Raw genomic sequence first — 15,096 nt, forward strand, 5'->3', positions numbered from 1 at the left:
AACTCATGCATACTGAGATATCTGTTCAGCAATGTGTTCTTTGATCCTGTTTGTAGTCTTGTTTGACCGGAAAATATGGAAATCTGGGTGTGAAATATACTTTCTGAAGTTAACGCATGGAAATGTTTTTTTTTTTTCAATCTCTTACATAAAATTCACTTTTATAGCTGGAATCCATTAAGAAGATAAGAAGAAGCCAGCCTCATGCCCATCCTATTTAATGGGCCAGATAACTATTATTTGCAGAACATTTTGTCTCTATCTGCTTTTTGGCAGTCCTTGATCTTTACAAGCTGTACAAAACTTTCACTTTCTTCAAATTAAACAGGATTATTACGATGATGTTGAATAAAAGAGTAAGGGGAATATCTCCAAATGTAACATGGAGACATTGTTTTTTAAGGCAGCATCCCTCCTTTCTTTACTAAAAACTATTTGCTGGAACATTTCATGTGGCCTTTAAGTTGAATGAAAACAAAGCAAATTCAGTAAATAAGCAGGAAACGTCCCTTTGAAACACTTAGTTTTATTGAGTTTTTTGATATAGTCTAAAAACATGACATTTCCATCTTTTTATAAAGTTAGCAACTTTTATCACATGCCTGTGTAAATGATAATAATGTTATTTCTCACACAGTTTTCCCACCGTTTACTGTGATCCAATTCAATGATTGACTTCAACATCTCTATAAAAACCTCCTTTCTGTGTCAGTCAACCGGTCTCATAAAACTCATCTGTCAAATTGCATACCTGACTTAATCTAATTCTTTACTCAGAATACGGTGGATTTCCACCTTAATCTGGTTGAGTGTGGCGAGCTAATCTCAGGTTTTCTTGGAAGAGTTCATGCCTCGGTCAGAAAACTCTCACACCTGCTGTGAGAAATGAGGGTGAAGGAAAAGAGGGATTTTCCACAGAACATAAACACTTGTAGGTTTTTGTTTTCTTATAAAGAAATGCCAGCATCACACAGGTGCCCTATTGTTAAAATCATGTCGTCACTCACATAAACAAGAGCCACAATAAACAACTTGTTGACTCTGTACTTCTTGTCTGCAACAAACACAAATACAAGCAACCAAGTTATAAAAAAAAAAAAAAAAAAAAGCCAAAGTGAGTGTTGTGGAAGATTAACACAGCTTTTGACTCTTCACTCTCACCCCCTCACAATCCTGCCAAACACAGTTTGGCTCATGTTACGCGCCGGTTCCCTGTGCGAGGCAACAATGATACCTGCCAATCAGCTGGACGGATCCAGCTGAATATCCACCCGGGTGTTCCTTTTCTTGTTTTGTGGAACCTGAGGAGCCGGACATGCAGCTTTTAATGTTGAAAGAAGTTGGAGGGGTTGCACTCCCAAACAAAAAGTAAATGGATCCTTTACCTTTTTTTTTTTGTATTTTACAAAGCTGCATATAAAGGTGAACAATTCGGCGTGGACACACTTATATACACACTGCTGGCATGCAGCTTTTACTTAAAGAAGCAGTTTCCAAAGTGTATGGGAGCGATGGTGGAGAGCTTCAGGCAGGATGAGTTTTCCCAAGATAATTTTTCTCACAAGAAGTTATAATGAAAAGAAAGCACACCACCGTAGCACTGACTTTGAGAAGGATTTAAACAATAACTTAAGCTATCGTACAAAAACGTAAGCGTGGGAATCATGTGAACACTTTGCGACCAGATTTTCCTCTCCTGACACGCCCGGTCATCTTCATCATTGTGTTACCTAATCTTTTAGATAAATTCATAATTCACTACAACTCCTGTCTGTGTCACTGGATGATGGTTAATGTCTGCATGTTTCCATTACAGCTCAATGCTGCATGTACGTGTTGTAAGACTTCACAACAGAACCATGAATTCACTTTGATTTGGGCTGAATTCAACATCCACTTAAACTGTTAAAGAGAAGTTCAACAATAATTTAAACTATGGAAGAATGAGCTGCTTAACACAGTGATTTTTTAATATCTATAGAACTGCCACGGTTCTTTTGTCTGCAGTAAGTTGTGACTTTTTCTGCGTGTTGAAAAAAGTTTAGCTTGTTTAACGTCCTCTCATTTCTGATATTTCTTTAATTAAATCTCTTATTTCACATTTTCTGACAACTTCAGTTTGAAATGTTGCCATTTAAACAACATCAATCACATACAAATAATGCTGTAATGCATGGTGTAAATGTAATGGGCTTTCATTAACATGCAAAAGTTGCGATCATTAGCTTTTAGAAGATAACAGTCAAAACGATTCAGTGCTTATGTTCACTTTCTGGTTAGGCAAAATTAGAATTTATTTTCATTCAGGGTGGGTTGAATAAATCTCAAAAGTCACAGTCAAATATAATATAGGTCAATAAGAGCAAGACTATGTTTTGGACCTCAATAAAGGCGGGAAAAAGTTGCATCTCAAAAATAATTCAATGTCATATTTTAACGAATGGAAGGGATTTTATTTTTTGTAATTTTTATTAACAAAACTATTTTGGGGGGCAAAACAATAAAAGAAACTTTGTTCCATTAAAAAAAGTTGAAAAAGTGTACTTTTTTTTACTTCACTGAGTCTCAGTGGATGATACAGGAGCACATCTGTGAGAATAGGTCAATCTTATGTGGATTGAGTTGTTAAATCAACTTTCCTCCTATAAACACCAAGGAAGACAAAAACAAATCTGGCTGTTGTTTGTAAGCTTTATTCAGGTAATCTCTGTTAACTCTGTTTTCATTTATCATGCAGTTTGTGTGCGTGAGCATGGGCTGCATACAGTAGCATAGCACTGCTAAGTGGAGTGTAATCGACAAGTTTAGATATTTGGTATTTCATTTTGTTGAACATGGAGTTGTTCTATTTTGATCTCTAAAAATGGCCTATTTATTCTCCTACATGAAGTTTGTGTGTTTTATATTTGATAACTGAAATTTGATATTTGAAAATGTTAATAATTTTAAATAAGTGCATTGTTTTATGTTGTTGTTTATGGATTCCAGCTGCCCACCATTTGGGAGGTCATGGTTTTAAAGGGTTGAATATTAAGATAAATAAATGATGAGTTTGAAATGATAGAAATTAATTTCAAATTATATAGGCTGTAGTTGAAGCTATGCATGGGGTGTTTCCATACTCACATGTCCTAAACCATTAGAAAAAGAAATTACATAAACATCCAACTAGATGCACCGAGACATGCACGCCCTCACACACACACACACACACACACACACACACACACACACACACACATACACATTTACCATTTAATCTATTTAATTGAGCCTGACGTTGAATAACTAAACAAATGAGGAAATTCACAAGGGGCACTTGATCCCTTCTTGGATAATGGATTGGAGATTCCTTTCCCATAGGGGCATTTGGGCAAACAAGGCCCAGTAATCTCTGAATTGATGAGTTGACTGCATCAAATTTCTCCACTAAAGGGCTGTTGAACCCCTGATACAGTGTTGGTAGTTAGCCAGATGCTCAATTTGCACACACAGGCAGAACAGCAGGCGCACTCTGGTTTCAGCAGAAGTGCAGCGACGTGCCATAAATGCAACATAAATATACGCTGCATGCATATTAAACAAATGAACAAGATGACTACCTTGTTTCCTTTCTCTGAAAATGAAAAGAGTTCTGGAAAGGTGGGACTTGAATGCTTTTTCACAATGACCATTACTTGTTTGGACCTAATCAAAAAGGATCAAACTCCCATTTTCATTTAGGTGACAAATTTATTAAAGTCCTGTCATTTAATTAGGAATCATCATCATCATCATCATTTTCATTACCAGCAGGAATAAATAAGACATAAAACATTTTCCACATAAACAAACATATACATCAGACCCCCGGGTGCTACAGTTCGTCCATGGGGCCGTTTGCGGTAGAACAAAACGAACAAGATACATCTGAGAACACACAAATGCATAGAAGTTATTGGACCCCTTGGTACCCTTTAAGACAACATCTACATTGTTTTCCCCCTAATTCCCTGGTCAAGAATGTACAAAGTCCTCATGTCCGTGCTCTTATTCATGTTCAAGAAGAGGTTTGTATAAAAATAAAGTCTCCACAATGATAAACCATTATATATTTATATATAGACATTTGGCAACAACCAGACATTTAAAGATTCTGAATGTCGAATTGAAATCTGCAGCTGTAGTTAACAAAGGGACTGTTGGTGAAAATGCAAATGACTTGATGTCTAAACTTTTTATTTCCGTCCAATTCTGTGGTCTCTACATTATTCTAAAAGAGCCTATAGAGAGAACTTCCTTGCTTTGCGTACAGTCTTACTACTGAAGAACAATTAATCAGCCAAGTGCTTTTAATGTTCATCCTTGCTTTCCACTCAGTTCAGATGTACTGAATGAATCAAAATGTCGGTTTTGGAGAGATTCTACTCCTTCACACAGTCACTGTCCTGTGTGACTATTCCCCAAGTTTTGAAATCCACCCGACAGAAGACACACAAAAAAACCAAAACAAAAAAAAAAACCCCAAGAGAGTTAAAAGTAAAAATAAAAGTGTCAGGTCAGGTTTCTTGTTCTTGACCAATCAAAACTGGCCGTGGTCCACCTCATCTAACCACGAGGCCGGACTGGCAGGGAAGTCTGGGTATCCACCACTGCTGCCGGTGGACAGGTCCGAGCTGGGGCCGTTGGCCGCCCCCATGGAGACCCTCCCGGCGGCGTTGATCCCGGGGCCGCCACCCTGGGCCATGATAGAAAGGCCGGAGTCGGGGTAGACGAGGCTGGAGATGAGAGGCTGGTGTCTGGGCAGTGCCTGAAGCGACCCGGGTGACTGCGGGAGGCCGTAGGGGCTGTTGGAGCGCATGTCATGGAACTGGTCCTGAGACGGCAGTACGCCGTGCTCCAGGGGGAAAGAGTTGTGGCCGTTGCCTCCTTGCCGGCCCCCCATGGCTGGAGAGGACTCGCTCAGGCTGCTGTAGATGCCGTTAGTGTGGCTGAGGTCCGACATGGGCGGTTCGTCTGTTTACAAGAAGAGGAAGATGAAGAAGCTGATTGACAGTTTCTGCTAAAAACATGTTTTCATACCATGCAGGAGTCTCTGTGTATACTGTGGAAATCATTAATTTCGATGGAGTTTTGACAATTCCTGGTTTCCGGTAATTTAAAGTAAAAAAAGTAAATGGTACGAATATCCCTGAGAATACAACATAAACAAGAAACATTTATTTTTCCAGTATTCCTGCCTTGTCGGAAATAATGTGTGAAATGTACAACAAAATTGCAGTAAATGAGATTTATTTCACAGCAAAGAGAAAACTGAAAGCCAGTGGGGGTGCTGTAGTGGGATTGTGCAGCATAGCTCTCAGCTGGCTAACATGTTAGCAGCTTTCTGCAGTTACAGTATTTCAACTGTGGCACATCTGTAAGAGTAGAAGCTGCATCACTGTGCGTCCCTGCAATATGATGTAGACTCCTAAATCCTCCAGTAAACACACGAACATGTACGTGCGCGCACAACTTAATGTGAAATAACCTTCCAATCCCTTAAATCTGATTTAGACTAATTATTCATTGATATAAACAAACAATGCTTCATCTGGGCAAATCTGAAGTATGTGAATGTTTTGTACATTGTTCAGCTATGTGGCTAACCCTTACAAATGCAGAAGACTTCCCAATAGAATAAGATTTACTGCAGAGAAGTATTGCTACAACAAAGAAATAATCCACAAACACTAATGTCTTCAAGTTTTGTGCATATTTTATATATATATTATTTTTTTTTGTTGTAGCTTTTTTTTGCATGCAAAAATTATTCTATTTTTTGTCATTGTTTTAAAAATAATAGTAATACATTCAATTAATTTTCAGAAACTCGATTGATGAAAAACAGATGGCTATGCACCCATTTTTATTTCAAGCTCTTGAATACTTAATTATGAGATGTTACAGGTTCTACTAAGTTGGATCTGCATATTTCTGCTTTAAAATCGTGAAAAATGACAATTGCACAAAGCACTGTAGATTCTAAATCTTCTTTATGCTCTTATATCAGTGAGTGAAACACTTGAGCCTGCCATGATCTGGATATTACCTGTGTATCTCTGGATGTTGGTGTGGTTGCCCCTGCCTTTTCTTTTCTTTTCTTTTCTTTTTTTTTATTAATCTCACCTGTGAAGGACACCTCTGCGTCACTGTCCATGCCCTCCTCCTGGATGCTGTCCTTGTCAGATTTGGAGCTTCCTCGCGACCTCTTCATATTACGGAAGTACTGCCCCCATCTCTGCCGCCCGGCGTCCTTCTTCAGCCGTTTCTCTTTAGCTCGTCGGTTCTGAAACCAAACCTGCGGGTTGAAACACACAATGTGTCAGAATCAGCAAAGCAAGCGGTGATTTAACCGTAATATGCTGAACTGCAGAATCTGAGCCCTCCATTGGGAAATAGTGAGTGCAAGCTGCGGTGGCAGCATAACTCATTAAATAAAGCCATATGAATTATACAACAAATAAACAAATGGAAAAAAAAAAAAAAAGTTCTTTCCTTCTCTCACACAGCCTTCTACATCAAACGCTTGTGCTTGTTCGCAGTTGCACACATTAGGCTTTAAAGCATTAAAATTAATGTTTAAGGACTGTCTGGACACTACTTCAAACCTTTCCGAGTCCAAGAGTTGCGACACTGAACAGTAATCCTTGGACCAACATGAGATTTATCATGCATTTAATTAACTTGTCGACAGCTACAAGTTGTCCTCACCCGGCAGAGCAGACAGGTTAGCCCGCCAACGACGTAAATCATTCTGAAATTTTGGAATTCACTTTCAATACAACGTAATTTGTGTGTGTGTGTGTGTGTGTGTGTGTGTGTGTGTGTGTGTGTGTGTGTGTGTGTGTGTGTGTGTGTGTGTGTGTGTGTGCGCGCTCACACACACATGAAATTCACAACGCATTTGGTGTGTTGTCATCTCATTTCGCAAAAAAAAAAAATCCAATATAAAAGTGTCTAATTCCTTCTGAATTTTATCTTGCACACAAAATTAATTCATCCCAGGCCCATGCACAGGAAGCAGTTCTACCTTCTCTTTAATGATATTCCACCCTGAGTGGGCCCTTTTCACCCCTTCCCTTTCACTGAATAATGAGGAGCATTTTAGTGGCTTCTCTCTCTCTACTTTTGTCCTTGCAAATAAAACAATATATATGACCGCCGCCGAGAAACCAGTGTGAGGCTCCTCGGCAGTAGACAATATGTGAGGGGCTCTCATAGCATTGTTAACGAGCTTGCACTTAAACCATGCTGACTTTCATGTGGACTTCATTTTACTCCATCTCGCCGTAAATTCCCCCAGAACACACCTACACACACACATTCGCATAGCACACTTGTGCCAGTTCAGCGACTATTGTCTCCCGATAATGAAGTCGGGACACTAATGGAAGAGCCTTTAATGGATTATAATGTACCTGCACCACACGCATATCCAGGCCTGTCTCTGATGATAGCTGCTCTCGGACATGGCGGGCCGGCTTGGGGGAGTTATTGTAAGCGTTTTTCAGGGTTTCCAGCTGTTTCGCGGTGATGGTTGTTCGTGGCCTTTTCGCCGTTGAGTCAGCTTCTGTGGGATGGAGAAACAAAAACAAAAACAACACACAAAGTCAGACAAAGTTAATATTCAACAGTATTGACAGAGTTCAGGTTTTATATCCATGGGGGCCAAAATGATAAGATCCACCGTGATGAAATAGTGAAGAAATGTGTGACAATAATGTAATGTCTGCTTGATTTGATAGTTATGTTGTCCTTTAATTTGACAAATACCTTACAAGCATCACAACAACAGATATCCTGTTAATGAATTGCTAAGTTAATTTGCAGCTTCCTCTACATATACAACATGAATGAATGCATGCATGCATGCATGAATGAATGAATGAATGAATGACATATTAACCCTTTGTAGAACACACACTAATAGTGTAATCGTGTTATTGTAGTATAATACCTGACCTGTTTTTCTTTAATGGCTTTTTAAAGTTGAAGGGTTTATTTGTCAGCAAATTACTTGGGTTTTGTCTTCAAAGTACCTCATTGAACACAAATATTCTCCTTGAGTGCTAGAAAAGGTTATTCATTGGGTTTTTTCCCCGTTCCATGCACTACTTGGGACTGATGTCCGAGAATATAACAATACATGTTTAATGTAATAAACATGACTTTATGGATAAATGGTTGCTCTAACTTTATTTGTACAATGCACTTCGTCAAATATGGTGTCAAAGAGGCAAAACACAACAATTGTTATTATGAGAAGTGTCAACCATTGTCCATTGCATCAAGCCTCAGCAACACTAAAAATCCACCTGTATCTCTATGTACAGCACCATTCACTAATTTACCATTTTATTGACTTGTTGATTTTAATGTTACAGGGTAAAAAGCAGAAGACACAATCAAACCAATGAAAATCCAGGTGAGCAACATGGAAATCCTTGGTAGAAGCTCATCAACACAGCAGCTCACTGCATAAAACTTCTACAATTTATACACTCACACACCACTTTACCATTTTACACAAATGGATAAATTTTCTCATGCCTGTAAACCCTAATCTGGCACTGGTGTGCATAATTGCATGGCGTCTGCACATCTGCTTGCCAGCACAGCAAAAAACACCATCATCCAAATGAATGCTGCCCAAGTAATTGCACCCTGTCATTAGTAAAATAAACGTGTGTGTTTTTTGTGAAAACTTGTGTTAACTCGCCGCATAAATCTGCGCTGTAGTGTGGCGCAGTAAATTCAAACAAACAGATGGGGAGATAAAACTGGGCCTGAGCCTGCATGCTGGGATTTTCAGTGGAGTTGATGTGATGCAAGGCAAACTACTTTCATTTTTACTACTTAGTTTCACAGCCGTCCATTATGAATCAACTACAGTTAATAATAATGAAAAAAATATACAATATCAGTTCAAATAAAAAGAAGAATTGTGAACCCAACCAACAACAGGAATTGAAAGTTGGGTTTTGTAGAATTGTGGATTCATTGGAAGGTTCACATTTGATTAATTTAACACTTTTGGTCAGCAATTAAATGAATTTATACAATTGAGGTGAAGCATTATTGTAGGTCAGAAAATAAAACAAACAAAACAAACATGCATGTTGTTATTCCCTAATTAATAATAATAATAACAACAACTATAATAATAATAATAATAATAATAATAATAATAATAATAATAATAATAATAATAATAATAACAATAATAATAATAATAATAATAATAATACTTATTATTATTATTATTATTTATTAAATAATATAATAGTGATGAAAGTAATGAATTAACTATAGTTACATTACTGTGATAGAGTAATATTTATGGTATTTATGGCTACCTGTGAGCATTTTTTCTTCAAGTGGGCAATTTTACTGATACCTTTGATTCTCAATGTACTTTTTGTAGTTTTTTTATACTGAAATTTAAAATTTCTATATGACTACAATTTGAACTAACATGCAAACCATTACATTTGTATTTAATAGCAGTGCTTTGGTGTTTTTAACCTATTATTTACTTTACACCTGTTTTCAACCTAAATATACAAGTAAATTTAATCGAAAGTGAATAATGCCATGAACAGCGTTTTGAGAAGTGATTATTTATTTCACTTAAATGTTTTAACAGTTTAACCCTGTAAATGTCATTGGATAAGAGTAAAAAAGTAAGATGAACGCGAGGATTGAGACTTTGAAAGCAGTAAGCAACACAAATGTCCCCAATTTGAGCTTTTTTTAAATGCTACAATTGAAATGCTGCACCTATAATGTGAAAACAGACAGCATGGAGAAATTTGTGACACACACACACACACACACACACACACACACACACACACACACACACACACACACACACACACACACACACACACACACACACACACACACACACACACACACACACACACACACACACACACACACACACACACAGAGAGAGTTATTGAAATCAGTTGAGTATCGATTTTGTTACAGGCGAAGGAGCAAGTAAGTGCAGATGTGTGGGAATTTTCGGATGACCTCATCATGGCGTCAAAAGCAACTTTACGCGCATGTTGAACGTGAAGCGACGCGAAACAGCAGCCGCAGCTCACCTCTCTGTTTGGCGGTCTCGTAGTCGGCCTTGCAGACCAGCCTGCTGTCCTCCATCAGGTAGTATTCATCTCCTGTCGCCAGTTGCCTCTTGCACACGATACAGGCGAAGCAGTGCAGGTGGTAGACGAAGTCCTGCGCTCTCCTCACCACCTGTGTGGGCGGAATCCCCTGCTGACAGGCTGCGCATTTGGTTCCGAATCTCCTTTTGGGAAATCACACGGTTTCCATCAGTAAGTGCACTCTTTCACGTCATAATTACCACAACGGTGAACAGTCAACTTAAAAGCTACCCACTTGAAGAAGTCATCTTTGCAATAAACGCTGTCGCCCCTGCTGAAGCACTTGTCCGCCAGTTGCGCCTGGCAGTCGCTGCACTTGAGGCACTTGCCGTGCCAGTGGCGATCCAGCACCTTCAGGATGAAGCGGTCTACGATGTGTTGATTGCAGCCTGCACAGACTGGGATCTCTGCAAGAGACAACGCGGAATCACTGCACATTCAGCCATTTCGAAAAGTTGACGCAGACGACAGTTTACCCGCTTGCACAGCTGCCAAATTCCAAATAATTGTCCCGTTAATGGACACAGTCGTTTAATTATTCAACAGTGACAACCGGGAGACATCGTGTTTTACGGATGAACTACAGATCAGCGCCGTGAAAACGCCATCATTATGAGCTGTGTTCCACTGTTCAATTCACCCGCAAATTGTCTATTTCCGTTTCAATATTTTGCGTCAGTGTTTATATTTTCTTTTAACATATTTTCTTATCAAATAATTACACAAACACGCTGTTTTGGAGAAAGGAAAATTAAAATTAAAAATATATCGATTGTGCCATTGACTGCAATCAGTCTTGCGTCCTTCAATAACCTGCAAAGTGATTTTTACGCACGGATATTGTCGCTGTGTGAATCGACATTTTAAAACATCTCACAAAATTTGAATGCCGTTTCAGTTCACAGGACTGCCACGACTATCCGCATATTGAACTTATCATGAGCTGCCAATATTGTTATTTATCGGGGTCTTCTAGATGCAGAGATGTATTGACATTTCATCAAGTCCGTAAAATCTAAGATATCGAATCCATAAAGCGGCTCTCATATCATGTAATTAAAAAAAATCAAACAAACAAAAAACACAAGAGACTAAAATGTGAAACTGTGAACATCTGCCTTGTGAACATATTGTATTGATATTTTAAATATTGGAAGTTATTGTTGGAAAGTTTAACCACTATCCTAAAATGCAACTTTTAACCGACATATTAATTATATACAATACAATTATCTAAAATGAATTGTCATTCATTACAAAGTCTGCAAAACTGCTTTCATTCTGAGATTATTAAAAAAAAGGTTTTACTAATCTTGTGTGAGTGTGGAAATAACTTAAAACAAAAACAAAGACGGCACAGCCTCCATGTAAACTACTAAAAGCTATCCTGACTATAAATCCTGTTGCGCAGAGCCAAAGTCTTCAAAAAAAATCAAACATCAGAGACTGAGACTGAGACATCTGCTTCTTAATCAGCTTCAACAAGGAACAGCCTACATTTACGCAAGGTCAGGTCCAAATAGGCCTACGTGATGTAACACACAGTGAACACGTCTTTCGAGGTATTTTGACAATTTCTGTCAAATATGTTTGAGAATAAACTAACAAGAATAAAAATGAGGACAACAACTCAGCCTCCAAAGCCAGGTGAGACTTTATCAGGCGTCTTTATTACTAATTAAAGGAAGCTGCAACCACTTCATATTCCATCCGTGCAAGGAATCGCATTCCCATTGTCCTGCTGTGGACAGTCCATGAAACATTAACGAAGCATTTCTGCTGGCATCACCGGCAAGCGATGCACAAGAGAGATGGCGGCAACGTGGAGAACAGGTGTATCCAGGTCATCATTAATTCATCGAGCTCTGTAAAACTAGAAAGCTGCGGCCTTTCGTCTCACGGCACAGACCAGCGCATTGTCCAAGCAATTTGCTCACCTTGTGGCCCAGTTGGAATATTATGTGTGCAGATATTTACAATTAAATAAATAGGCAAATACATAAAGTTCAGATGTATTTTGGATGTATCCGTCATCCCAATAACACGATGGAGTAAATATACGCCAATCATTTGTGATTTCCCGCGTATCCTTACAGTGATCACAAACATTAAACTGGATAAAATAATTATTTTTATTGATTGTGCACTATCGAACATGTATAAATAGGTATAAAATGCACGCAGCCAACCTCAAAATGCAACCAGTGAGGGATCTGAGTGAAATGGAATCAAACTGTGCACAAAAATTCAAATGACCATTCAGGCAGGTCAAACGTAAAAAAAAAAAAAGAAGAAAAGGAAAAAGAAAACTCCGGTGCGTAAAAGCTAGTAATGAAACCTGGAGCCATCAAGCCAACACATCCTTTTTTATTTCCGGTCGTTTTAAACCGATTCTGACATGACAACGTCTCCAAAACGAAACAGCTGTGCAGCATCCTTCACCAAGGATAGCACATTTGATGGCCTTTTAACAAAGGCTCAACAGACTGAAACCGACCCCACATCTTTAAAAAGGTGGCCTATTACTCGACCATTGTTTGTCATTACACTCACACGCAGTCGTATGCAACGCGAACAAGCAATCGAACTCGTAAAACTAAAAAAAAATGCCCCCCACACTACTACCTTTCCGTATCTCCTCACTGTGCGACAGCAAAGCCAGAAGCATCTCAGCGTCTTTCGGTGCCTCTTTTGGAGAGTTGCGCTCAGCAGGTCCATCCATTGTTCATGTTTACGCGTATCTTTCATTCAAACCTGCCACGCATCTGTCGACCTGACAGGTACTTGTCAAAATTCCGTCCCACGATGGGGGAGCACAGGCGCGCCAGCGTGCGGTGCAGTTTGCTTTTTTTTTGTGCTTCAGCGCGTTGGAGCCTGTGCAGGATTACGCAGCGCCGTTTCCTGGGCGACAGGCGGATAGATTAACATCACCTACTGAGACTGAGTGCTGCCTTACCCGGAAGGAGAATAAAGAGGTGGTCAGTCGGGAGAAACCAATAGACTTTCAGTGCTCAGGTGCGCCTTTATGTGTTTTAACCTATTGCATTTAAAACTGAGAGGACCAGAAATTATTGGAATTATTTCTCTAATCTGCACTTATATTTTGGTTTCCGGACTAAAATCTATAGGATTCTATGTGTCCTAGAATCAAGTAGTATTCAATACGTTACTTAAGGATCGTTTTGGCTCAAATGCTCACAAAAGAAAAAAAAAGAAAAGAAAAGAAAAAGAAAGATAATGCTCAAGGTTTGTCAAAAGTGTCACAATAATATGACATAATGCGTGTGCAACAGCAAACTATTTAGGGTGGATATTATTTGTAAATTATGACCAATTCATTGATAAATATAATTTCGAACGCTTTTGATATTATATTCTGTAACTTTGTGTTTTTAAGACTACTGTTTAATAAACTGTTGATTCTTTTTATTGCTGTTTCGTGTCAAATCAAGTTGTAAGCTTTATTTTTAATGGTGCAAAATAAAATAACTTATTAGATGTGATTACTATTATATATAGATAAAATATCTGTACTATCAGCACTATCAAGTGGCTGCATTTCTCACATCAACGTGAAGTTCCACACTGAAATTTTAATTGTAGTTGGTGAACAGTATGATTTAATTTATACCCCAAAACGCTTTCTGTATAAGAATTCCATATGTTACTAGGACATTATCAAAAATGTTTTGTCATTATTTGGAGAAAAAAAAATCGAAATGATTCAAACCTACTTTGTATTTTAAAATATGCAACACATGCACACACTCACACAAGCACACACACGATCTTCATCCCATGTGTGTCGCGCTCTCAAAGACAAGTGTTTATTTAGGGGAGAGATTGGATGTTCAATAACATGTTGATCGGGCCAGCACCCCAATGAATTTTATTGACACTGATCTTTGGCACAAAAGAGCGCCTGGGGAAATCACTGGTAGTGCCACACGCGGCCGGACCACTGATGAATCTAAAATCAATGTCCCATTTGCCTGTATTTCAGAAGTATATGAAAGTCGTTTTGGAGAAAGGTGTGGGGTTCATGGGTGCCCCACTTACTTTTCAGCTTTGTAATAATTTTTATGTCATATTGATCGCTCAGTTTTGAGCGAGGGAGTCGACAGTAATGTGACAACAAAGCCATAAAATGACCATCACGGTTAATGGTTCGTCCGTTAGAATAACTTGAAACGATGATAACATAAATCCACGTTTTTTGTTTTTTTTTGTTTGAAGTAAACCGAAATTTTCTTTTTTAATTTGGTTTAGAATGGTAAATTATCGCAACTGTTTTGTTTTTTCTTTGAGTTCGTAATTTCACACAAATGACTTTTTCTTTTAAAATTAAATTCAGGTTGATATTGTTACAAATAAATAACAAACAAAAAAATACTAGATATCTCTCATGCATATACGGCGAACACTTCTGCGTACCCCCACCACCATATAAACCGCAGACCTCAGGTGTCCCACCTGTCGGGGCAGGAATGTGACACCTGTTGATCCCTCCGCGAGGCCGGGCTGCGGGTGGGAGCAGCCCTGCGTGCGCCTGCTTGCAGTCTGTCGTTACATCCGCAGAGAAAAGCTGCTGCCGGCCACAGCGGGTCCGGTGTGCGCACGTCCAGATACGCTCCTCTGCGCGCCCTGCGTGGGCTCCCGAGACGGCCGCACGCGGCGGTGTGAAATGACAGCACGCGCATAACATCTGTTGGTGCGATTCTCCAACAATGAAAACTCATTACGGATTCATAACGTCTCGCACACGCAGAAGCGCCTCTGAACAGCCTGCATGCAGAATATGAGGCTTTTTGTTTGTTTGTTTGTTTGTCACTGTAAACTCGATTTTTTTTTTGAGAAGTCGTTTCAATGCACCCATTGCAAAACACTCAACATAAAATAC

General features: G+C 38.9%; 1 protein-coding gene across 1 annotated transcript; it reads right to left on the minus strand.

Moving 5' to 3' along the window:
• Positions 1–4,561: 4,561 nt before the first annotated feature.
• On the minus strand, positions 4,562–12,918 carry lhx3 (LIM homeobox 3; the record flags this gene model as incomplete). Its single annotated transcript, XM_080509800.1, has 6 exons — positions 4,562–4,995; positions 6,148–6,319; positions 7,440–7,591; positions 10,137–10,339; positions 10,432–10,603; positions 12,822–12,918. The coding sequence occupies 6 exons, from the start codon at positions 12,916–12,918 to the stop codon at positions 4,562–4,564; spliced, it is 1,230 nt and encodes a 409-aa protein (XP_080365926.1).
• Positions 12,919–15,096: the final 2,178 nt, after the last annotated feature.

This window comes from Blennius ocellaris (assembly GCF_963422515.1).
Source record: "Blennius ocellaris genome assembly, chromosome: 15".
In the NCBI taxonomy this organism is placed as follows: Eukaryota; Metazoa; Chordata; class Actinopteri; order Blenniiformes; family Blenniidae; genus Blennius; species Blennius ocellaris.